At 41.7% G+C, this 26,463-nt stretch overlaps 1 protein-coding gene across 2 annotated transcripts in view; it reads right to left on the bottom strand.

Annotated features, from left to right (window-relative positions):
• Positions 1-26,463, bottom strand: part of LOC149316087 (chemokine-like protein TAFA-5) — a 76,394-nt gene that overhangs the window by 8,706 nt on the left and 41,225 nt on the right. Inside the window, exon 4 of one of the 2 annotated variants that reach the window (XM_089514780.1) lies at positions 19,749-19,876. The exons of the other annotated variant lie outside the window; for it this stretch is intronic. Within the exon in view, the coding sequence (XP_089370906.1) occupies positions 19,859-19,876 (18 nt within the window). The 3' untranslated portion in view covers positions 19,749-19,858. Of the gene's footprint in view, positions 1-19,748; positions 19,877-26,463 lie in introns of those variants that run through there. 2 annotated transcript variants of the gene reach the window in all.

The following is a 26,463-nucleotide window of genomic DNA, read 5'->3' as shown; positions in this document are numbered from 1 at the left end:
GTGCTAAAGCTGTCTGGGACACTTTGAAGAATGTGCATGAAAGTAGCACTGCCTTGTCCAGGATGCTCTGTTGCAAAAGGTTATATGCTTGCAAGATGCAAAGTAACCAAGATCCTGAGAAGCATTTGGAGGAAATGCATGACCTGTTTGCACAAGTGCAGCTGAGAGGTGTCACCTTGCCTGAGGAGCAAAAGGCGTACATCTTGCTTGGGAGTTTGTCCCAAGACTTTGAGCACATATTGCATAGCTTCCAAGGGATGGCTGAAGACCAGATGACTGCTGAGTTGGTGTCGGCGCGCGTCTTGGAGGAGAGCCAGCGACGGAAGTCAGAAGGGCTCCAGAGGCAGCAGCGACAGATACCAAAGGTATTCAACCCACTGGAGGTTGTGGAGAATTGCCAGCAGGAGAAGGCTGCAGTGTCCAAGTCTTGTTTCTATTGCAAGAAGCCAGGGCACGTCCAAAAGAACTGTTGGAAGTTGGCAGCATCGAAGAAGAAGCAGGGAAAAGGTGCTAGTTGCAGGAGTGGAGCGGCAGTTGTGGCTGGGGACAATGACTGCAAAGCCCATCAAGCAGCCACAGTGAGTTCAGTCTGGATGCTGGATTCTGGGGCTTCTAACCATATGTGTAATGACAATAAGCTCTTGAAAGCTAAGTCTGTGTCAAATGTTCAGTCTGTTGCAATGGCTGATGGTGTTCCCAGAGAGGTAAAACATATGGGTACTGTACATGTTCCTAGTTTTGGGGAAGATTTTGAAAATGTTTTGTGTGTTCCCAAATTGAAGAATTGTCTTGTTAGTGTGTCTGCATTAACAACAGATGGGTATGCTTTGAAATTTGAAGGAGATAAATGCATAATTAGCAAAGGGAACAAGGTATGTGCAAAAGCACAAAAGAAAAATAAATTGTATTTTATGCTTGACAAAGCTGAGTGTGCCAGTGTCAGTAATGTGCCTTTACATGCAGATTGTGCACATTATTTTCACAGAGTGTTTGGTCATATAGGGTTTTCAGGTTTGGAAAAGCTAGGAGAGGTTTGTCCTGAGTTCAAAATGAATTCTTGTCCTAATCATCTTGATTGTTCTGTTTGCAGTAAGATCAAATTGAAAGCTTTTCCAGTGGCCAAGCAAACAAAATGTGTCACCAAAAGGCCGTTTGAGGTGGTGCATGCTGATTTGGCTGGGCCTTTAACTAAAACTGTTGGGGGAAGTCAGTATTTTCTGGTAATTGTAGACAGGCACACAAGGTACTCCTATGTGAAAGTCTTGAAGGAGAAAAGTGAGGTTGCTGAAGTCTTCAAAGACTGGGTGAATCAAATAGAGCGCCAATTTGAGTACAAAGTGGGTTCTTTGGTCACTGACAGAGGAGGCGAATTTTTATCTTCTGACCTTAAGAATTGGTTGCAGAAGAAAGGTATACGTCACAACACCACTAATCCTGCAGTTCCACAGGAAGATGGGTTGGCAGAGAGACGTATTGGTGTTTTGAAGCAGATGAAAGACTGTATGTTATTGGATGCTAATGTTTCTGAAAAATTTTGGGGTGAAGCAGTTTTAATGGCTAACCATATAGCAAATAGGGTGTGGAATTCAGCCGTGAAGCAAACACCTTATCAGATGCTACATGGTAGACCACCAAACTTAAAATACCTGAGGGTGTTTGGGCAATTTGCAAATGTGTTTGTGCCAGCAAAATTCAGAAAGAAGGGTGAACGTAAATGGAAAAGGTTGATGTTTGTGGGTTATTCTGGCAACAGTTATAAATTTTACCAGGGTCATGGGAGAATTTTGTTGTCCAGAAGTGCCAATTTTGAGAAACATTCTGGCTGGGAGAGGTTGCATTCCAATCAGGAAGTGTTTCTGCGACTGGGGCAAAGTGCTGGAAATGGAGGGGTAAGACAGCCCACAATGTCCACAATGTCTCCAGAGGAGGAGAAACCCAGTACTTCACAACACACTCAAACACAGCCAACACTACACACACCCATCACCACAAGTCAGTTTGAAGTTGTGTCAAAGAGGGACACTGAGGTGCAAACTAGTTCAGAAAGTGAGGATGAGAGAGGTAGAACAAAGGTGTTGATTCCTAGGAGGTCTCAGAGAGTGAGAAAGCCTCCTGACAGATTTGTTGTTCAGACTGCAACTGCTTGTTGTGCAGTGGCTGATGAGCCTGAGAGTTTTGAAGAGTTGCAGAAGTTTCCTAAGGAGGAGAAAGACAAATGGTTTTCTGCTATGGACCAAGAATTCTTGTCTCTAGTTGAGAAGCAGGTTTTTGATATTGTTGATAGGCCTAAAGACCACAAGGTTGTGGGTTGCAAGTGGGTCTATAAGAAGAAGGAAATGCCTGATAATAGTCAAAAGTACAAAGCCAGGTTGGTAGCTAAAGGGTTCACACAGCAAAGGTTTGAGAATTTTGACAAAACTTTCTCACCTACTGCAAAGCCAGAAAGTTTGAGATTAGTGCTTGCATTAGCTGTGAGGCAAAGAACAGTGGTAAGGCATTTTGATTTTGAGACGGCTTACCTAAATGCTAAGCTTGAGGAGGAAATTTACATGGAACAACCTCCTGGTTTTTGGTAGTAATACTGAGACAAAAGTGTGTAAGTTGAATAAAGCGTTGTATGGCTTGAAACAAAGTGCACGTTGCTGGAATCAGTGTATTCATGCTGAGCTTGAAAGGCTTGGGTTTAAACGAAGTGTTGCAGATGCTTGTGTTTACACTAGAGGAGGGGTAGTTCTTGTGATTTATGTGGATGATCTTTGTGTAACAGCTAATTCAGAACAAGAAGTGCAAGAGGTACAAAAGGAATTGTCTCAGAAGTTTGCATTGAAGGACTTGGGAAATCTGAAAGCTTACCTAGGGATAGAAGTAGAGTGGACAGATGATGGCAGATGTCTGTTGAGTCAGAAGAAAAAGATTGAGAGGCTGATTGAGAAGTGTGGATTGCAGGATGCAAAGCCTGTGAAAAGCCCAATGACTCCTGGTTATGCCAGTGCAGAGTCTGCTGAATTGTTTGATAATCCTGAGTTGTACAGAAGTGTAATTGGTAGTTTGTTGTTCATTGCTAACAATACACGGCCTGATATTTCTTTTGCAGTTGGTTTATTGAGTAGAAGTGCAAATAGTCCAAAGGTGGATGATTGGACGGCTGTGAAACATGTTTTGAGGTATTTGAAAGGTAGCAAGAACAAGAAGCTTGTGTTTCAAGGAAGTGAAGAGAATCTAGTGTGTTACGCAGATAGTTCTTTTGCAAGTGAGGCAGAAAAGAAGTCAATAACAGGAATTGTGATTAAGTTTGCAGGTAGTCCAGTTGTTTGGAGAAGTAGAAAACAGAATTGTGTAGCACTTAGTACTTCAGAAGCAGAATTTGCTGCATTGTCTGATTTGTCTGGAGAGATAGTTTGGATTAGACAGTTGTTAAGTGATCTGGGAGAAAATTGCACTGAGCCTACTTTGGTTTTTGAGGATTCACAATCATGTATTGGGATGGCAGAGGCTGAGAATTTGAAGTGCAGGACTAAGTACATTGGAGTAAGGTACCAGAATGTAAGAGAGTTAGTTCAGAATGGTATCCTAAAGATAGAGTACATTGACACAAGGGATAACTTGGCAGATGTTTTGACAAAGGCACTTTCTGGAGAAAGACATGAACAACTTTCTTGTGCAATTGGTATGGTTCCTTAACTCCACAAAGATATAAATGTAAATACACAGTGTTATTCCACATCTGTACATTTTGGAGGGGCATGTTAAAATATATTTCTAAATTGTATTGAAAATGTTCAGATGTGTCAATGGTTAACTAAGGTTTAAAATGGTTCCTGTTGAAGGCCAGAAAGTCTAGGCCCGGAAGAGCAAGTCTTCAAGGACATGTGCTGAGACATAATATCAACAAATGTATTATTGTTATGCTCCTGTGTAGCATGGTGACTTCATGGGAAAGAGGTGTGTCCACTTGGTGGGAAAGTTGATCTTGTGAGAGAACAAAGACTGATGTCACATTCAAGCTTTTAGCATGGACTCTAAAAGAGTATAGATGTATAGTAACTTGCTGTAAAGTGTAAATAGCAACAAAGTTAATAAACCCTCATTTGAGTGAAAATCTGTGTTGAAGTTACTTTGATATTGAGTAGCTGAGAAGACTACATCTGTTCCAGTTGGTACCAGTTCAGAACCACCGGTAACAAGAGACATCAACCATCCCAAAGATCTTTTTCTCTAACACACACAACACCGTAATACTAGCAGAAAACCTTACGGACCTGGAACTACTAGGGAAGATTAAGGAAGAAAGTGCAAAGGCAGGCTTACTGTTGAACATAAAGAAAACAAAAATAATGACTGGAAAATCTACAGAAATTCAGCCTAGACAATGAAGAAACAGGAATAGTAAAAGAGTTGTCATACCTGGGATCAAACATGGATGAAATTGGGGACTGCAGCCAGGAAATCAGAAAAAGATTAAGAATGGGGAGAGTGGCTACAAAAGAACTAGAAAAGATCCTAAAATGCAAAGATGTATATCACAACACAAAAGTTAGAATCATACAAGCCATCATATTCCCTATTACCATTTATGGATGTGAGAGCTGGACAGTTAAGAAAGAAGATAGGAAGATAATGTATTCATTTGGGATGTGGTGCTGGAGAAAAGCACTGAGGAACCCATGGACAGCTAAAAAGACAAACAAATGGGTCCTGGAGCAGATCAAGGCACAAATCTCAATAGAAGCCAAGATGACAAAACCAAGGCTGTTGTACTTTGGATACATCATAAGAAGGCATGGCTCACTGGAGAAAACAATAATGCTAGGAAAGGTGGAAGGGAAGAGAAAGAGAGGAAGGCTGCATGGTTAGATAGATGGACTCTGTTATCAAGGTCACAGGTATGACTTTTGCAGGAACTAAGCAGAGCAGCGGAGGAGGAGGAGTCTTGGAGATATCTCATCCACAGGGTTACCATGTGTCGAGATCAACTCAAGGGAGGTTAACAACAAACAATAAATAGCACATGGGACTTTGTCTCCTTTTCATTGTGAATGCTTTCCAGTTTGTTTTGTTTTTTGTCTTTGAAAATGACCTGTAAACTCCAGATAGTCCTAAATTTAGGGTGGCCAGATTGCTAATGGAGACTCATGAATGCGATCACATTATGCCAATACATTGACATCCTCACTTGCAGTGCCTGCCAATCCATTTCTGGATGCAATTCAAAGCATTGGCTTAACTTTTAAAGCCAGAAATGGCTTGGGGCTGAGTTATCTGAAGTAGTTTTTATTCTTTTAATGAAACCAGATTATAAAGTGATCAGACCCTTTTTCAGGTGGTTCCACCCAGTGGGGAAAGGTAGATTTCTGCAAGAGAGTGCATATTTTCAGTGGTGGCACCCCATCTGTGGAATGCCTTTATCAGTGTCTGCGGTCTATGCTATATTCTTTTCAGTCTCTGGTGAAGACATTTTTATTTTCCCTGGGCATTTGGAACCTGTTTTTAGTGCTTACACACTTTTCTTTTATCCCTGCCACTAGTGTTACTTCTGATTTTGTTAAGGGCTGCTGATGAGTTTAACTTATTTTGTTACTGTTTTGAATTTTTAAGATTTTAGTTTGAACACTGCCCAATAAATTCGGGTTATTGGGTGATTTAAAAATGAAACAAATGACAGGCAGATAGCCATGTACTGTGGGGAGTCTGGCAGTCATGAAGACTTAGAAGAAGAAAGAGGACCACACTTAGCTATGTCTTGGTCTTTGTATGGACAGAACAGTAGAAAGCACAAATCGAAAGAAAGAAAGAAAGAAAGAAAGAAAGAAAGAAAGAAAGCTCTAAACCTCCTGAAGAGTGGGCAGTCTTCGAAATTCTGCCTTTAGTTTAGAGAGGGGGTGGGGAAAGTGCCATTTTGAGGCCTCCATTATTGTCATCATCATCATCATCATCATCATCATCATCATCATCATCCTGCTACATAGCTATGTACCCACCATAGTCATGTCTCCTGGACTGACATCCCACCCTCTTCATTTACTGAGGAGCAACCACAGTGATCAACGGAGGTCTATTCCTCTGTCAATCAGGAAACAGCTGATGGGCATTTCCATCCCTTCCTTTGAGTGATGCTTTTGCGACAGTCAGAGTCAGAGTCCTGTTGCAATCCCCCCTCACATGAAGGGTAGGTGGGAAGGTCAGTCAGATGCTTCCAGACTGACAGGGGAACAGACTCCTGTGTGAATTTGAAGGCTTTCATGGCCGGAATCCATAATTTTTTTGTGGGGTTTTCAGGTTATGTGGCCATGTTTTATAAGAGTTTATTCCTGATGTTTCTCCAGCACCTGTGGCTGGCATCTTCAGAGAATGCTGGCATGGGAGTGAGTTTTCTGGTGAAACGTGAGGAATAAACTCTTCCAGAACACAGTCACATAGCCCGAAAACCCCACAAAAACCTACAAACAGACTCCTGTCAATTGCAGGGGCTGCTATCCAGTAAGTGAAGACTGGAGAACTTTCACAGTCCCTATGTATCCCCTAGCCTAAGCATAGGGATCATGAGTACAAACCAATCATGAGCACGTAGCTCTAGGTGACTAATTTATGACTGCCTTAGTGAATTCTGGCTAATCACCATCATCATCAACAATGGCAACAACAATGATGGAGCCTTCCAAGGTCTTGTGTATCTTAGACAGTTGCTCACCTCTGGCTTACAACAAAAGAACAATTACTGGCTGCATAAGAGCTTTCTGTCTGGAAGTGCACTGGGTGTTGCATCAGATGTGTGGCAGTGATAAGCATCCTCCCGCCTTAAATTCCTTTTGGGGTGTCTTGAAGGTTGTTTCACAGATTAAGGGTTTAAATTTGCTGTTTACTTTGTAACTGATCAAAAAAGAAATGAAATTGTCATGCTAATATATTTTAATTGACCCATTAGAATTGCTAAATAAAATAAATTTTCACAGGCAGATGCGTCCAGCGAAGCGTGAACTTTTCATTTCTCATTCTTGGTTAGCACAAAGCAAATTATCATTTTTTTAGTACCTTCCAAGAAGATTTAAATTACAAGTCATTGTCTCACATCCAACGCCCACCCTTTCAGTCCCTTTTTCATACACACCTAAGCATTTCTCTGGCTTGAGTTGCTTATGTGTTCTGGGAGGAGCCAAGTGGAGAGAGTCGGGCCAGTCTTTGTTCTCCAATGTTGTTGGAGTGCTCTTTCCAGATTTTCTGACTATTGACCTGCATTGTTGACTAGGGTTTGCTAGGAGAGATAGAAGTGTAGAAAATCTGAAGGGTTTCTCACCCTTGGCAACTGCTGACATTTCTTTTGATGCAGTGAACACTAGAGTCTTAAGTACAGTGAAAAAACTCACTTTTTATTACCTGAATTCTCAACCAAACATTAAAAATGTAATATTGGAAGCTAATCCTATATATGGCGAGAGCTGTGTGTATTGTCCTAGCTAAATACTGGAATGAAAAACAACACCTTCAATTGAAGAATGGCTAAATAAATTAATGGACATGATTGAATTAGATAAACATACCTGTAGTTTAAACTACAGCTCTTTCCCTTATCAAGGAGGATGAGGAAGAGCAGCATGGACAGACTTCAGAGACGGAGCTGGGGAGCTTTAGAGTTCCATCACAGCGAACAGTCGCTGCTAAGCCTTGGAAAAGGCATGTAGTCATAGTGGAGGACTCCTTGCTGAGAGGTACAGAAGCAGTGATTTCTAGGCCTGACAAGATGTCTCGAGAGGAGTGCTGTCTCCCCAGGGCAAAAATCCGTGATGTGTCAGAGAGGCTGACAAGACTGGTCAAGCCTACTGACCAATACCCCTTCCATTTGGTCCATGTGGGAACCAATGATACTGCAAGACACAGCCTTCAGAACATCAGAAGAGATTACAAGGCTCTTGGTAGGAAGCTGAAAGAAATGGATGCACAAGTTGTCATCTCGTCTGTTCTGCTAGTTGAAGGGCATGGTCCAGGAAGAGAGAGGAAAATAGCGGATGTGAACAACTGGCTCCGCAGATGGTGCCGCCGAGAACGATTTGGATTCTTCTACCATGGGCTGCGGTTCCATGAGGAGGGACTTCTTGCAATGGACGGGTTGCATCTCACGCCAGTTGGAAGAAATGTTTTTGCCAGCAGTCTCAATAATTTGATCAGGAGGACTTTAACCTGAGTTTCATGGGGGAGGGAGACAATATTAAGGGAGGCAAAAGGGCTGGAGAAAATAGTCAAACTGACATAGAAGAAACAAGACAAATAGTGCAAGGACCCAACAGTGGGAGGCAAAAATCTTGCACAGGCAGCAAGTAAAGGGGACCCATGGTCTGCGATGTCTCTACACTAGAGGCACAGGGCATGGGAGATAAGCAAGATGAACTCGAACTCCTAGTACAACAAAGCAAATATGATATAATAGGCATCACTGAAACCTGGTGGGATGAGTCTCATGATTGGAATATAGAAATAGAGGGGTATAACCTTTTTAAGAGAAACAGGCCAAAAAGGAAAGGAGGAGGAATAGCCTTATATGTCAGGGACATTTACACCATTGAAGAGATCCAGGACATCAATCATGGAAGCCAGGTGGAGAGCATCTGGATAAAAATTAAAGGGGAGGGAAACAACAGGGGTGTTATTGTGGGAGTCTATTACAGAGCCCTGAGTCAGATGGAGGAATTGGATGATGCCTTTCTAGAACAGATGACCACACACTCTGAAAGGAGAGATGTAGTAGTGATGGGTGACTTCAACTATCCTGATATTTCCTGAAAGTCAAACTCAGCCAAATGCTTAAGGTCTAGCAACTTCCTCACTTGCCTCGAAGACAATTTCATTGTCCAAAAAAATGGAAGAGGCAACAATGGGGTCAGCTATTTTAGATCTGATCCTAACCAACAAGGATTACTTGGTTAATGGGGTGCAAGTGGTGGAATCCTTAGGTGGAATTGACCATGTTCTCCTGGAGTTTGTTATACAATAGAAAGGAGAAGCCAGGCATAGTCAAACACGCATTCTAGACTTTAGGAAAGCTGATTTCAGTAAACTTAGAGAAATACTGGGGGTGATCCCATGGTCAGGAATACTAAAAGAGAAGGGAGTTCAAGACGGATGGGACTTCATCAAAAGGGAGATACTGAAAGCACAATTTCAAACAGTTCCAGTGAAGACGAAAAATGGGAGATGTCTCAAGAAACCAGGATGGATGACTAAGGAACTCATGTATAAGAAATGGAAAAAGGGGGAAATCACAAAAAACTAATTCAAAGAAATAGCAGGCATGTGTAGGGGTAAAGTCAGAAAAGCTAAAGCGCAGAATGAACTCAGGCTTGCTAGAGAAGTTAAGAACAACAAAAAGGGCTTTTCTGGATATGTCCACAGCAAATAGAAGAAGAAGGAAATGGTATAGCCACTGCATGGAGCAGATGGCAAAATGCTAACAGGGGACAGAGAAAAGGCAGAATTACTCAACATCTTCTTTGCCTCAGTCTTCTCAGAAAAGGAAAAGGGTGCTCAACCTGAGGAAAATGGAGCAGAGGACAGAATAGGGGAATTTCAGCACAGAATAAGCAAAGAGATAGTTCAGGAATATCTTGTTAATCTAAATGAATTTAAATCTCCAGGACCAGATGAACTACATCCAAGGGTACTAAAAGAACTGGCAAATGTAATATCGGAGCCATTAGCAATCATATTTGAAAACTCCTGGAAAACAGGAGAAATCCCAGCAGACTGGAGGAGGGCAAACGTCCCCATCTTCAAAAAGGGGAAAAAAGAGGATCCCAACAATTATCGTCCAGTTAGTCTGACATCAATACCAGGAAAGATTCTGGAGCAGATAATTAAACAAAGAGTCTGTGAACATCTAGATGGCAATTCCATAATCACAAAAACTCAACATGGGTTTCAGAGAAACAAGTCATGCCAGACAAATCTGATCTCTTTTTTTGATAAAATTACCAGCTTGGTAGATGAAGGGAATGCTGTGGATATAGTGTATCTTGATTTCAGTAAGGCCTTTGACAAGGTTCCCCATGACATTCTTGCAAACAAGTTGTAAAATGTGGGCTAGACAACGTAACTGTTACATGGATTTGTAATTGGTTGACTGGAGGAACCTAAAGGGTGCTCAACAATGGCTCCTTTTCATCCTGGAGAGAACTGACCGCTGGGGTCCCACAGGGCTCTGTCCTGGGGCCAATGCTATTCAACATCTTTATCAATCACTTGGATGACAAAACTGGGGGCATAGTCATCAAATTTGCAGATGACACAAAATTAGGAGGAGTACCTAATACTCCAGAAGACAGGATCAAAATTCAAAATGACCTGAATAGACTAGAAAGCTGGGTCAAAGCTAAAAAAAATGAAATTCAACACGGAGAAATGCAAGGTACTCCGGAAAAAGGAAATGCACAGATATAGGATGGGGGACACCTGGCTGAATGAAACCTCTTACCCTTTCCCTCCACCACTCCCTTCTCCTTCTGTGTCATGTCTTTTTAGATTGTAAGCCCGAGGGCAGGGAATCGTCTAACTAAAAGATTGTATGTACAGCGCTGTGTAAATTTACAGTGCTTCATAAATAAAGGTTAATAATAATATGTGAAAGGGATCTAGGAGTCCAAGTAGACCACAAGTTGAACATGAGTCAACAGTGTGATGCGGCAGCTAAAAAGGCCAATGCAATTTTAGGCTGCATCAATAAAAGTATAGTGTCTAGATCAAGAGGAGTAATAGTGCCAATATATTCTGCTTTGGTCAAGCCCCACATGGAATATTGTGCCCAGTTCTGGACACTACAAATCAAAAAGGACATTGAGAAACTGGAGCGTGTCCAAAGGAGGGCGACTAAAATGGTGAAGGTCCTGGAAACCATGTCCTATGAGGAACGATTTAGGGAGCAGGGGATGTTTAGCCTGGAGGAAAGAAGGTTAAGAGGTGATATGATAACCCTGTTTAAATATTTGAAGGGATGTCATATTGAGGACGGAGCAAGCTTGTTTTTGGCTGCTGCAGAGAACAGGGCCCAGAGTCATGGATGCAAGCTACAGAAAAAGAGATTCCACCTCAACATTAGGAGGAACTTCCTGACAGTAAGGGCTGTTTAACAGTGGAACACACTCCCTTGGAGTGTAGTGGAGTCTCCTTCTTTGGAGGTCTTTAAACAGAGGCTGGATCATCATCCGTTGGGGATGCTTTGATTGAGATTTCCTGCATGGCAGGGGGTTGGACTGGATGGCCCTTGTGGTCTCTTCCAACTCTACAATTCCATGATTCTGTGATGCTAACTGAAGTAGAAAAAGTATGGTTACTAGTGATAAAATATTGGAATAAGAAATGGCAAGGTCTGATAATATGGTGCTTTGCAATGAAATGGGAAACTGTCATGTATAAGACAACTTCAAACTCAGCATAAGGACAATATCTCACTTTTCATTTGCCCTTCCTTTTGTTATTACTTTTCCCCCTTGAACCTTTGTAGTTTTTTTTTTGTAAAGAATTTTTATTATTAAAAAATTTAAATAACATACTAAGACACAATAATACAATATTTTACATTAATGCCAACTCAAACATACAACTTAACTACAATTGTTCACAATTATTCTTTATCGATTATCGAACCTTTGTAGTTTTTAATAGTCAGATCCACCGAGAACCTTTTACGATTTAAAAAACGGTGATGACAGGGTGACTTAAGCAATAACAGAAGGTAAAAAGCATCATAAGTCATGAGTTAGTAGGAAGAAATAGGTTTTTATTTTATCAAGAACAAAGAAATATTGTGTCAGCTTGAAAAATCATCTGCAGCAGAACATGTTATAAACCATCCTGGGCATAAAATGCTGTTTGAAAACACTGAAATTCTGGACCATGCCAACAACTACCCCAAGCCCTCCCTCAAGTCCAGCTCCCCTGATCCAGGCCTCCGAGGTAGAGAAGAACTCCCCTTCCCCACCACCACTCCCTTCTCCTTTTGTGTCATGTCTTTTTAGATTGTAAGCCTGAGGGCAGGGAACCATCCAGTTAAAAAGACTGTATGTACAGCACTGTGTACATTTACAGCGCTTTATAAATAAAAGATAATGATGATGATGATGATGATGATGATGATGATGTCAGGATGCACAGGGAAGCCATTGAAATCCAGAAACACCTAGACAATTTCAACAGGAAAGAGGAAACCCTTAAAGTAAACAAGGTTTGGCTACCAGTCCTGAAAACTCAACAAATGAAAATGAGAAATGTCCCAGGGTCAGGAGTTTCCCAGCAGACAATGAGCACTAATCAAGCAGACACTAATCCTCTTTTGCAGACCCTCCCTCCCTAAGGTCTGCCATTAGCCACAAAACAATCCACATGAAAATCACCCCTGCCTTCCCATGGTCACACAGTATATACATACTCAACTTCTTTCAATGCAAGCATTCTCTGAAGATCCCAGCCACAGATGCTGGCGAAACATCAGGAAGAAACTCTTCTACAACATGGCCACATAGCTCGAAAATCCCACATAAAACTATGAATGCTGGCCATGAAAGCCTTTGACTCCACAACAAAGAATATTATTATTCTGCAAGGTTACCATCATGTACTAGAAAATGACCAGTATGTATACTATGCTATTATCTGTGTTTTATTTTATGTGTTTTATATGTTATAAATAAAATATTTATTTAAAAATCTAATTAGTGTAAAACGTGTAATCAACTTACACTTTGTAAACCACTTAGTATCTCTATCCCCCTTGAGCAACTCTTGCCAGCCCAATAATTGCAGGCAAAGGTTCTAAGACAGTGGTTCCCAGCTTTAGGTCCTCAAATATTTTTGGATGACATTTCCTAGCATCCCTGATATTTTGACCATGGTGGCTGAGGTTTCTGGGAGCTGAAGTCTAATACCTTTTGGAGATTCAAGGTTTGGAATCATTGATTGTAATGCAGGGGTGGGCAAAGTGTGGCCCTCCAGGCGTTCTTAGATGGCAACTCCTAGTATTGGTTATCAGTTGTTGGACCACAGCTCTAAGCATTCCTCCCCATTGTCTTTGTTGGCTAGGGCTAATGGGAACTATGGTCCAATGGCATGTGGAGCTGTAGTGCCTCTTCAAACTGTAAAGCCCTGGCAGTTAAAGTGGAATCATAGCACTTTAATTGTGTAGCATGAAAGAGATGTCAGTCTGTAATCCATAATGCTCCCCCCCATCCATTTTCGTACAATTAATATAGGAAAGCATTCTCCTTAGTACTAGTGGAAGCTTCTCAATGTGGGAGGAAGAAAAAACATTGGTACTACATAGCAAGAGAGGGAAATATGAGATCTCATTTCCTCACGTGTTGTGGTCCTGCTAGCCAGTCATCATGATCATACATGATAAAACAATGATGATTAATATTATCATGTATCAGTCACAGTTGATATCAAAATAATGAATGGAACAGCATGGTGTAGTGTTTGAGCTTTGGACTATAACTCTGGAGACCAGGGTTCAAATCCTTAGACATGGAAACCGAGTGAGTGACCTTGGGTAAGTAGCAAAAGCAAATCCTTGATAAACAAATCTTGCTAAGAAATCCCCAGATAGGTTTGCCTTGGGTCTCCATAAGTTGGAAACAACTTGAAGGCACCCCACCTCACCGCTATTTTTGGATGCTTATATTTAGTATGAACTTTGCCCAGCCTTTCTGAGAGATGCCTATGGTTTTGTGTCCAGGCCTTGTACTCTTGTTTTCCTCTCTTGATTCTCCCTATGGACTCTGCATAGAATAGCATTGAAGTCCACAAGCTCAGAACAGCAGCTTTAAAGGACATTATCAAAGAAGTAGGAATCTTGAGCAGCTGTGTTAGTGTTTTTGCAGAAATGCATGTTGTTAAAAATGTCTTTCTTCTTTGACCCCAGTCCCAATGGACATCATTTCCTACAGTTAGGACTGTAAGTATTACAAGATTGGTAGGAAATTTTTATTCACAGAACTACAGAGCTGTGCATGCAATGTGAGTGAATAGTACAAGTGACTTACCTTAAAGTGCAGCTGTGTGTGTGTGTGTGTTAGAGAGAGAGAGAGAGAGAGAGAGAGATATGCTATTAAGGCTAAACTTATATGGTATTTATATCAGGGGTAGGCAAATTGTGGCTTGCAGATTTTATGAAGCCTTATATCTGGTTCTGTGGCCTGATGTCCCCATGCTAAATTTTGTTATTGACAAAATAGGCTTTTCCAATTCTGGATATGTCCAGGAACAGTTGTTGTGTATTAAAACAGAGTGCTGGGCCCCTTAACAAATCCAAACCTTTTTTAATCCTTTAAAATCAGAAGTGAACCTCACTGTCTTTTTCCTTTTTCTCTCCCCCCCCCCTTTTTTTTTTTTTTTTTTTGGTCCATTTCTGGGCCTGCTCCAGTCCTTCCTTTCTTGGAAGTGAAAAAATGGCCCCCAGACTTTCCAGAGTTGTACATGGCGTCGGGTTGCCATAATTGTCCACTTTTACCAGGGACAAAATGTAGGACAAAATTGAGACCAAACTGTAGGACAACTGCAGGACAAAACTCAGTCCAAAATGTAGGACAAAACATTATAAAATCAATGTTGGTATCTCAAGAGACCAGTATGTGGCCATGGCCTCTTCCAGGTTGATCTAAAGAAGTGTGAGTTCTCAAAGTATAGTTTCATACCCTCCAACATTTTACAGTTGAAAAATGGAACATGTGAGGCAAAGTAACTTCAGAGGTGTTAATGAAGTACACACTACTTTTGCTGTTTGAACTCAATTTGCAGCAACTGAAGTAAGCTGAAGACAAAGGTGGGAAATGAGAGGATGAGAGAGAAACTGGGCTGTTTTAAAAGGTAGATGAAAATGTGGGGCGACAATGCTGATGTTATGTTATATATTATATATGTTATAGGAAGAAAATAGAGTAAACGTTACAAAGTTGTAAAGAAAGGAAAATTTTGGTAACTACAAACCAGATGGATGGTAAGAAGAAGTCATTTGTAAATAGATGTGTATATGTCTTTTAATTAGTATTTTCATGTGTTTAATGTGTTAATTATTATATGTTCTTCTTCCTGAAAGTCAATAAGGCTTTAAAGCTAATAGGAGCACTACAGATATGGTATTTGCCCTTAGACAACTGCAAGAGAAATGTAGAGAGCAAAATAAAGGACTATGTAACATTTGTTGACCTCACCAAGGCCTTCGACACTGTGAGTAGAAAAGGTCTGTGGCAGATCCTGGAACGACTAGGATGCCCCCCGAAATTCCTCAAAATGATTATCCTGCTACATGAAGGCCAGCAAGGTCAAGTCAGATATGGCGATGCTCTCTTGGAGCCCTTTCTAATAACTAATGGTGTGAAACAAGGTTGTGTTCTTGCTTCAACTCTATTTACAGCCTTCTTCAGCATGCTGCTCCAAAGGGCTACGGCAGATCTCGAAGAAGAAGATGGCATTTATATACGCTACCGTACTGATGGTAGCATGTTTAACTTAAGCCGCCTGAGGGCCCGCACTAAGACTCTAAACTATCTAGTCCGTGAGCTGCTTTTTGCTGATGATTCTGCCCTCGTTGCCCATACGGAAGCAGCTCTGCAGCACCTAACATCTTGTTTTGCAACAGCTGCAGAGATCTTTGGGCTGGAAGTCAGCCTGAAGAAAATGGAAGTTCTCTACCAGCCAGCACCACAGGAAGAACACTACCATCTTCACATCACTGTAGGCACATCTGTGCTTAAGTCCGTCCAGCAGTTCACCTACCTGGGAAGCATAATCTCCTCAGATGCCAAGATTGATAAAGAGATCGATCACAGACTAGCAAAGGCATATAGTGCATTCAGAAGGCTTCACAAAAGAGTCAGGAGTAACAAACACTTGAGGTGAAGCACAAAAATCAGTGTATACAGAGCCATTGTACTGTCTATTCTCCTTTATGGGTCTGAAACATGGGTCACCTATCGCCAACACCTACGACTCCTCGAACGCTTTCATCAGCGCTGTTTACGCACAATTCTAAATGTACACTGGACTGACAAATGTTGCTGTCCTCGAGCAAGCAGGGATCACTAGCATTGAGGCCATGTTACTGAGAATACAGTTGCGTTGGGCAGGACATGTTTCTAGGATGAAGGACCATCGCCTCCCAAAAATAATACTCTACGGTGAACTCGCCATGGGTCAGCGTAAGAGGGGCGCCCCAAAGAAGAGATACAAGGACTCCCTGAAACAACATCTCAGGCTTGGCCAAATCGATCACCAACAATAGTCTGCCCTGGTCTCACATCAGGAGGCATGGAGACGCACTATGTACGATGCTGCAGCCTTTTTTTTGAAAACTCACGCCGAACGAGTCTCAAAGAGAAACGACAGCGCAGAAAGAAGCACAACTTGGAAACATCACCCAAGGAGACTCTGCTGTGCTTTCTGCAACCGGACTTGTTTATCTTGAATTGGCCATTTTAGTCATTGACGCGCTTGTAGAAAGTGTGGGATGAGTCCTTCCTGAATCTTCGTTAGTGAAGAAAAGCTAGAGAGAGAGAGATTATATGTGTCCAATTTGTTGTTCATTTTGTAGAGAAAGATGTTGTTTGTGTTTAGTCAATGTCTGGTTAACAAAAATTATTTAGAAAAAAAGAAAGAAAATGTGGGACAACAGATGATACATTGGAACAGTCCCTGCCAAACTGAGACAGTTGTACCATATGCAGCTTCTTGGATTTTGCCAAACTCTGCCAGTTGTTTTCACCTCTGCATGCACTTATATCCATTCTTTTTGGGGTCTTCTTGTAGCCATTTCTTTAATCTCTACTACAGTTCTTATAGTGTTTTTAAATCGATGCATGGTTTATGTATGGTTTAAAGGCAATTTTTCTTCTCTCTGATTTTTAAAAATATTTTAAAGAGTTTCAGGGAGTAAAAGTGCCACTGCCCTCATGCACTACAGCACTGTAACTCTCAAAATAAAATTTAAAAGAAAAAAAATGAGAAAAAGAGATGGAAATGTATTGTTTTGATATGTCTCAGAACTGAATGTAGGAATATATTGTTGTAGCTGGTGCCAGGAATTGTCACAAAATAGCACAGGACAACAGAAATGTTGTTTGGTTATTTTAAAAAATAACAATAACAAGCCAGGAACTGCAGTAACACATATTGCAACCTGCCAGTACATTTGCCCCATCTGGATGAGCTGTATAATACCTTTTGCTAAATTTCATCCTATCCTCACCTTCAATAAGCATCAGCTTTCATTAATCCGATGCAGACATGGCAAAGCACAGCATACACCTTGAGACCAGTACTACTAGGCCTTCATAGGAAAGCCCAGTTATGGCTAAGGCTGTCACTTCAAGAATGCAGTAACATTTGATTAGAAGGAAGATTTTGGAAAGGTCCCTAAATCATGCATCCCACTTTGATCCCAATCCTAGTTCTTAGTGGCCTTGGTTACCCAATCCCTTGAATATGGATCTCGAGTGGCCCCATGCCATTCACAGGGAAAGGGGACAACCAACCAACAAATGAAGAGAATGGTGCCTACTTGAGGGACCTTTGCAGCATGCAGAAGTACATCACTTCAACAGATTAGTCTCCTGAAAGAGAAAAAATAGCTCCCCAAAAGAGAACAGGGTTGTGTAGGTGTGCTGCCTTCCCACAGCTGAGGCATCCTTTCTGGCTGCATGAATGGAGAGAGAACAGGCTTGAGCCTTGCTCAGCTCTATTACCATCAGAACAGTTCTGCACTCAAGGCAAGACATCTATGCAGTTGCTGTTGACAGGTGATCTGACCCTTCCTGTCACCAGTGGGTGATGTGAAGAGGAGGCCAGGAGGAGATTGAGCTATTGTATTGGCCTGACTGTGTGAGTGAGTGAGAACCCCCCAACTGTCATTGTCTGCTGGATGAGTAAACGGAAGAGGATGATGCTTTTAGTTTGAAGGAGACTACAGGGCAGCCTTTTCCAATAAACATTTACCAGCTAGCTGACAGTGAGGGAAGGACAAGGAACTCTCCCTTGCTGATGCCCAGGGAGCAGAACAACTTGTGCTTGCAGGTCCTGTTTGGACCCTTTATATTTAAATTCTTGCTGAGCCATGAAGTGCAATAGGCCGCCTTGGGCAAATCACACACACAATTTCTCTCTCTTCCATGAGTAGAGAACACTCTCTCTGTGTGTTTCTCTCTGTGTGTATGCATTTTCACATTGCCTATCAATTTATAATGACCCCATGAATTTCACGAATTCCCCTAATTCCCTATCACTGTCTGGGGTTTTTGGGAGGGGAAGTCCAAAACATTTACAGAATAAAAGATTCACTAACCTGCCACCCAGGATAAAATGGAAGGACACAACCAAACCATGTACTGTATGTTACCATGTGCTCTTTGGAAGAAAATGGAACAAAAGATAATAGTTCATTTAAAAGGAAAGCAAAAACCTTCCTCCCCTGTGTACATCCTGTTTCCAGAAATGTGGTTATGTTTTTGACCAGAGGGAAGTGCAAGAAACTCTTTGTGCAACTGGGAGCTTTTGGTTTTGGAGTGACTTTTTCTCTACCAGTAGCTATTACTGGCTTCTGGGTCAGTGGGACAATGAATCATTTTAATGTCAAAGAAGCTATCCAAATGCTGAATCTTACCAACAGAATCAACACCTAGGCTAGCTGCTTTATAGTTTAGACTACAACCCACTGTTTCGTATAGTTTAGATTACAAGTCAGAGTGGAGTGTCCAGCCATCTCTGTTCTCCCTTGTATCCCAATAGCTCCTCTCTTGTCTGAACTACCCATAGAGTTCAGGAGACACACCTGCTGATTACTAAGTCCAAAGGCCTTGGCTTCAGCACTAATAGGCATTCCATCCTTTTTTGTGAGGGACTGCTGTGATGGAATTGCCTCTTTCCAGATGCACAGTGTGTGGCGTTGTTATTACCCAATCAATCCCGTCATCAAAAAGCCAACAGCTGAGTGATCAGATGGCACCAGGAAGGCATTAAGAAGGTTGCCAACAAAGAGCTGGCATCAAAAGTGAACAACAGATCCACCCTTTTCCTCTCAGCCTGGGACTAGAGATTTGGCTGTCATGCCCAGAAGGAGAAATTGAAACTCTGAGGTCCAGCAACATCTGCAGGCAAAAGCACAGCCACATCCACATCCACATACAAAGCAACACAGATGGAAACACCAACAAGGCCAGAGGTAAAAGGGGCAGGCTAGTGGTGCTTGGAAATCTTGGTATTATTAATTCAACTGTCCGGTGCATGCCACAGCTACTGCATTGTGACTTTTATTCTTTACCTCTTGATTAATCAGGGATGAATAGGTTGAATTCTATGTACCCTGTTCATCAAAAGAGAGCATAGTATTTCCAAATGTATGCATAAAGGCTGAGCTTGATGTATATACTATATTAGGCCTATTAAGAAGTGTGGTAAAAGTAATATGAAGTCAAAGAGAAGGAACTAAAACTCTCAGCAGCATAATGTCAGCACAGAGTATTTAGTGTATTTGTATTGAATGCACATCAACATTTTTGAGCAACTATATCCTTCTCCAGTCTGCTGGCCCCCAGACACGTTGCACCAGAACTCCTACAGTGGTGTCAATAGGGCTTCAACACCCCAGAGAGGGGTGTCACCTGGTGTGCTTATGGGTAGGGGCAGTCTTCCAGGTCTGGTGTCTCTGCTGGCCAGGCAAGAAAGCCAGTCATCTCCCTTTCCCACCTGGCCAACAGCTTTGCCAGGCCTAGAAAGACTGGAGGGGGGGATTCACTCCCACCAGTGGCCACAGGTAAGAAGGGGCTGCCTTCTGAGTCTGGCAACTCTGGTGGACATACAGGAAAGCAAGTCTCCTCTCTCTCCCACTTTCTCAGCAGCTCTGCCCAACCTGGAAAAGGAAGTGGAATGGTGGGGTTAGTTAAAAATGATCCACACAGGGTATCAAATATACTAGGCACACCATTAAACTTTGGTCATTCCCAGCCAATAAATCTGAGATTCAGAAGTTTGGAGTATCCTGAGTGTGTGTGTTTATGTGTGTGTGTTTTAAAAATTGATACATAATTTAGAATATTTTGTATTGAGTATCACCCATGAAGGATGTACATTTTAAAATCTAGTGGAAGGAGAGGGAAGGCTAACATTTCTATCTGCATCTCATCCTCTGTACTTCCTAGGATTCTTTGTTTCGATGTATATCCCATCTTTATCCTGGCAAAGCATCCAAGACGGCTTACAATTCACATTAAAATAAAGTGATGCTAAAAACCTAGTAATCATTTTTAAAAAATAAACAAGCAATCATACTAAAAACACTACAGTCAGTCCTCCGTATCCATGGATTCTGGCATCCACGGCTTGAAAATATTCATCCCAAAAGTATAAATTGTTTTATATATCTGTCCAGCATTCAGCTGCACACATTATCACTTCCACCCACCGCTCTGACCACATTTCTCCTGTGTTGGCATCCCTTCACTGGCTCCCACTCCCTTTCCACATTCAGTATAAGCTCCTGCTGTCAACGTTTAAAGCCCTCCATGGGCTGGCCCCTCCCTACTTATCAGACCTTATTTCCCCTCACCTTCCCACTAGGGCCCTCCGTTCTGGTAGTCAAGGTCTGCTGTCCCAGCCCAGGATTTCCTCTGCCCCATCTCGGATTCGCCCCTTTTCACTTGCTGCCCCTCACTCCTGGAACCTTCTTCCCCCGCGAGCAAGAGCCATCACTTCCTTAACCAGCTTCAAAACGGAGCTGAAGACCATCCTGTTCAGAGAAGTGTTCCCAGGCATTGCATAATTGTCACTTGCTTTTTGATGTTCTTTTGTTGTCTGTTTTATTGAATCATTTCCTGTATTGCTATGTATTTTATATGTATTATCTTACTAGACAGGCCCCTTCCCCACCACCATTCCCTTCTCCTTCCGTGTCGTGTCTTTTTAGATTGTAAGCCTGAGGGCAGGGAACCGTCCAATTAAAAAGATTGTATGTACAGCGCTGTGTAAATTTACAGCGCTTTATAAATAAAGGTTAATAATAATGATGATGATAATAATAATAATAATAATATAGGGGACACCCTTTTAGTATGCCATTGTATGTAATGGGAATTTAGCATCCACAGATTTTGGTATCTACATACAGAGGGATTCTCAGAATTCTTAGCAAGAGGGCTCTAGTTCTTCACCAAGCTACAAATCCCAGGATGCCATAGGATGCAGCCATGGCAGAACAAAGGGAATCATAGTGCTATAACTGCATAGGGTGAAAGGGCCTTTTGTAAGGAGATGGTCTCTTTAATACATTCATTTCCATACACAAAGGAATTGTAATTTGAATTGACATCCTCACATACCAATGGCATATATATATATATATATATATATATATATATGATTGTGCCTGGCTTCCACTCCACTAAATGTATCAGAGGAAGTAGACTGAAATCTACGAAAGCTCATGCTACTAATTTTTTTTTTCAGTTAGTCTCAAAGGTGCTACAAGATCTCGCTATGTACTAATCTGCAAAGAAGGGAACGTGAAAGCTGTATTATCAATGGTGCAATTGGAGCAAATGCTACCAGACCCTTTGTGGCTAGGAGACCCATACTGTTGCTGTTCCCCTTGTACAGTGATGCTGCTGAGTGATAAATGCTCCTGGGGAGAGGCTCCAGCCTTATTTTCCATCTGTTTCTAATGAAGAGACAGTTTGGCATATGGGGACCACTGCCTGTGAAACCCTATCCCCAGTAATATCACTTGGCACCCAGTTGGGAGTTGGTGAGATGTCCAGGGTCACCTGCTACCTAAGGCCTGAAAGGGAGTTGCTGTGAACCCAAGGAGAGGTTTTCATGGCTTGGCACCACCTCTAAACTTGCCCCAAGAGATATCCAGAACTCCAACATCAGGGCTCCCACACCTGCCACAATACATCTTGACCACCTCCCACCATAGTTTTTTGTGGGGCTTTCGGGCTGTGTAGCCATGTTCTAGAGGAGTTTTCTTCCTGACATTTCACCAGCATCTGTGGCTGGCATCTTGAAGATGCCAGCCACAGATGCTGGCGAAACGTCAGGAAGAAAACTCCTCTAGAACATGACCACATAGCCTGAAAACCCCACAAAAAACTATGCATGCCGGCCATGAAAGTCTTTGACTCCAGACCTCCCACCATTTTTCATGGGCTTATGTTCATCTTGTCATTTGCTTAGGAGAGCAATTTTCTTGTGATGTCCTCTATCCTCTAGACTCTACCCTATAGACTACATTCATTAACAAATTTTATCACAGCTTCAAAGACCTGTATGAATCAAGCAAGATCCTGATACATCCATTTTCTAAAAATGTGCATATACTGTAGTTGCAAAATGAGGCTCGAGAAAGCCATTAAGAAGGTTGCCAACAAAAAGCTGGCATCAAAAGTGAACAACAGATCCATCTTTCTCTCTAGAGACTTGATTTCAGGAATCTCCACTTTCTGCTCTAGTTGATATGGCTTCTGAGTTCTGACAGAGGATTTTGCCTGGGCTGAACTTGAACCACATGAGGTATTTTTATTTGATAGGAATCATCATTTCTTGAGAGCAACTCATGGTTCTTTTCACAGCTGGTCAATTTCAGGAATGATTTTTTTTCAGACACGCCTAGAATTGACTAGTGTTTCATTTTTCCTATGGATTTTACAGCTTTTGGCTTCACTTTATTAAATGTATCACTTGCCATTCCCTCTTTGGATAAACATTTGAATGAAAAACCTACATCAGGGACGTAGCCGGGGGGGGGGGATCTTGGGGTCCGGACCCCACCATTAGATAAAATGAATGGTGTGTGCTGCCGCGCCGCCGCACCCAAGCCCCATTATAATGGTGGCACTTAATCTGGACCCCCCCTTCCCAATATCCTGGCTATGTCCCTGCCTACATCCTTTTGCTTATCCATAGAATAAAGTCACTCCAACGTTTGTTATACAGATATAAACCCTATGAAATCTACCATCAGGACCAGTAGCTATAAGAAGGCATAGTGGGTTGACCAGTGACCCACAGAAAGACTTGTCACTTTGTGCAATTGTTTGGGAAGCAGAAAATTATGTGCATGACTGAAATTGATGCAAAAAGAGCCATTAGTTTCAGACTCTGAGGTCCAAAACATACTGCAGAAATAATCCAGCTTTAACTGCCCTGGCTCAGTGCTAAGGAATCCTGGGAATTGTAGTTTATTGTGGCACCAGAGCTCTCTGACAGAGAAGGCTAAATGTCTTCCAAAACTACAGTTCCCAGAATACTCTAGCATTGAGCCAGGGCAGTTAAAGCAGTCTCAAAATGAGTTATTTCAGCAGTGTGTTTTGGACCTGAGTCAGGCCTCACTTGAGGACAACAGCCTCTGGATGTCCTTTCCTTAGGCAGAGGACACTTCTATTGTCATACTATGTTTTATGGGTAATTAACTGCTCCTTGACTACAATCTTCTGTGTCCAGAATGTAAGCAGCCTCTTCCTGTTGCTTAAATTGATTCTTTAAGAGGCCCTCACATAGAACAGCTTCAAATGGTGTGACAATAATGAGAAAGACTGTTGTATGTGGGGATCCAATCAATGGTAATTAGGCCGAAACATGAATTAGAGCCTTGGAGATTCTTTGCACTCTGATTGCATGGAGGAGGAGCAGAATGGGCAGGTATTAACTATTACTGGCTAGATGCATACATATTCCATTTATTTGGACATTTGCTCAGATTAAGAAAAATATGTTGCTGTTTTCAGCTACATTTCTGTCAGAGGCAGACAACTTCTAACCTTGTCACTGAGCTGCATTTTCCCCAATCTGCAGGATGCTAATGTTTGCTGGTATTCATGCAAGTCATTTCTCTGAACAGAATATCATCTACCATACCTTGAAGAAGCAGTGAGAATTCAATTTTACACAGCATGCAGGCAGAGGAAGTTACTGAGTCTGGGGCACGGTAAAGAAGACCCGGGATTTCAACCTTGCTTTGTTGAATCACTGTGGGTCACTAGTTGCCAGAGTGCTGGATGCCTCCATAAATCAGGTTAGATATGTCTCAAAGTTTTTGTGTAAAGGCCAGTAGGTTGAGAATTCATCTTCCTCTCAGAACATCTCAATACATTGGGGGAGGGAGAGGCAGTTTATTTGGAAACCTGGAATGAAATAGCTATTGCAGAAGTAAGAGTAAGGCCAGGGGGCAGGTGACGTGTAGCTTTTTCAGTAAATGAGTAGATATTCTGAAGAATCACAGGTTGAGTATTTTGGCATGCAGCAACCAGGGGCAAGTTCATTTGCAAACTCCGTAATGTGCAGTACTACACAAGGAAAGTACTTTTTTAACACCATCACATAAGCATCAAGCCTGATACCACTAACATTAAACATGAGAATGAATATTGCCTATGTTTTTTTCTCCATAACTACTGTAATGCATGTAAATGAATGCCACAGGGGTGATACTATGTTTATAGGTTGTATCTCCATGGGGCACATGTCATATTATCTATTCCAAAACTCAACTATTCATTTTATGCTGTTTGAACTGGAACTCTTTCCCAGTCCCTATTCATGTTCCACTTCTTCATATTTTGTGCTACATTTAATGTCTTATGAAAGAATTTACACTTCTCATATAGATGGTTGCTCCTTAGTCCAGTGGACATAAACATTTCCTTTCCCCATCATAATCCTGTCTCTCTTCGTCTATCCTTATTGGGACTTGCTTCTCAAAAGGTTTGTGTGTGTTTGGCTTACAAAGTGCCTAAAACTGTTCTTCAAACTGATGGATTAACTGCATCAGTTGGAAGTGCATGTGGAGAGAGATCATGAAAGAATGACCGGAATTCAATAAGAGACTTGCATCTTCATAAGTGGACTAACATCTCTGAGAAACAGAACTAAGGAGTTTCATGATATCCATACTCAGCAAAAGACTACCATGCTGTTACTACGTAAAGGAGCCAAGAAACTGGCCAGTGTTTATCAGGACTGATGTACAACGAGGCTGAAATGCATCGAGACATAGGCTAGGTATTGCTGATGCACATTTGTAGAACTTGATTTGCATCAGAATACTCTTGCCAGTGCCCTGATATGCATCTACACAGTTCACTAATAGGGCTCCATGGAGCCTCTGCTATGCAACTAAGTATGTGTAAAATTATGCAATGTAGACCACAACAGAGAATTCTGGTCAGTCTCCATGGAGACATATAGTTAAATGTTTAAGCGGTGTTATAGTCTAAGGATACTGGTGAAATAAGATGTACCAGTTTTGACTTTCCCCCAAATAGACTCCCATGCTAGGAGTAAAGTGGGATATAAAAATGAATTAATAAATAATAGACTGAATTCTCTACTGACATTAGGGTTTAGACTCATGTGACCCACCAGATGTTGTCGGACTACAGTGTCCATTGTATTTCACCATTAGGTATGCTGGCTAGGATTTATGGAATTTATAGTCCAACAACATACAGAATGCTGTGTGATTCCCTCCCATGAAATATAGATGAACACAATGGATTTTGTTTGCCAAATGAAAAGCAATGCATCTGTTTGTGGGTGTGTGTACTCAAAGTGGAATCCTATCTCTCTGAAGATGCCAGCCACAGATGCTGGCGAAACGTCAGGAATAAACTCTTCTAGAACATGGCCACATAGCCCAAAAAAACCACAAAAAACTATGAAATCCTATCTCTTTGTTATTAAGAGTAAAGAAGGCTTTCTTTAACTCTGGTCACTTCAGGTGTTTTGAACAACATCCCTAATTACAATTGGCTGTAATGGCTGGATCTGATGGGGAGACAGTCCAAACCATCAGGACAGACCCACAGTCAGGAATGTTGCACTGGAGCAAAGGTATGAAAAATATGACTCCCCAGACTGTTTGTGTGGTTCCAATGCACAAACACATACAGTACTCTTCTATGGGCTGCCTTTTTCTGACAAAAGGAGAGTGTATTGCATTTCCTAGAAGCCCTAAGGAGTAATTTTCCTTTTACATGGGCTGCAGGTTGCCTCCCTATAAACATAACAACAAAAGAAAAGCAACAGCAATAAAAAAACTTACAGATTTTTCAAAATGAAACAGATTTCCCCTCACTTCTGGTTTTGCTTTTTCATTGTGTGTGTGTGTGTGTGTGTGTGTGTGTGTGTTACTATCTGTCTGTGCTATGCTTGAAGGATCCACTGGCATTGTACCTGCCAACATTGCCCACCCCAATACTAGAGGGACTATAGCAGAAATGATAAAAAGTAGATTTGAATATGATAAAAGGTAGATCTCTGGGTGATTTGGCAATGAGTGCTAAAGCCTTCTGATTATGAATGTAGACAGGCCCCCCTTCTAAACGAAACTGCTCAGATGGAACAGTAGATTTCTATGAGATAGAGCTGTAAGCTCAATTCTCTTCCTGGAAATAAATTATTGAGTAGAGCATGTGCTCATTGGTCCCCAAACTTTTCCAGGCT

Source organism: Sceloporus occidentalis, unplaced genomic scaffold, assembly GCF_023333645.1.
Source record: "Sceloporus occidentalis isolate IW3139 unplaced genomic scaffold, rSceOcc1.0.p SCAF_3, whole genome shotgun sequence".
NCBI lineage: Eukaryota > Metazoa > Chordata > Lepidosauria > Squamata > Phrynosomatidae > Sceloporus > Sceloporus occidentalis.
Note: the sequence above shows the minus strand (reverse complement) of the source record. Positions and strands in the feature narration are given on the sequence as shown.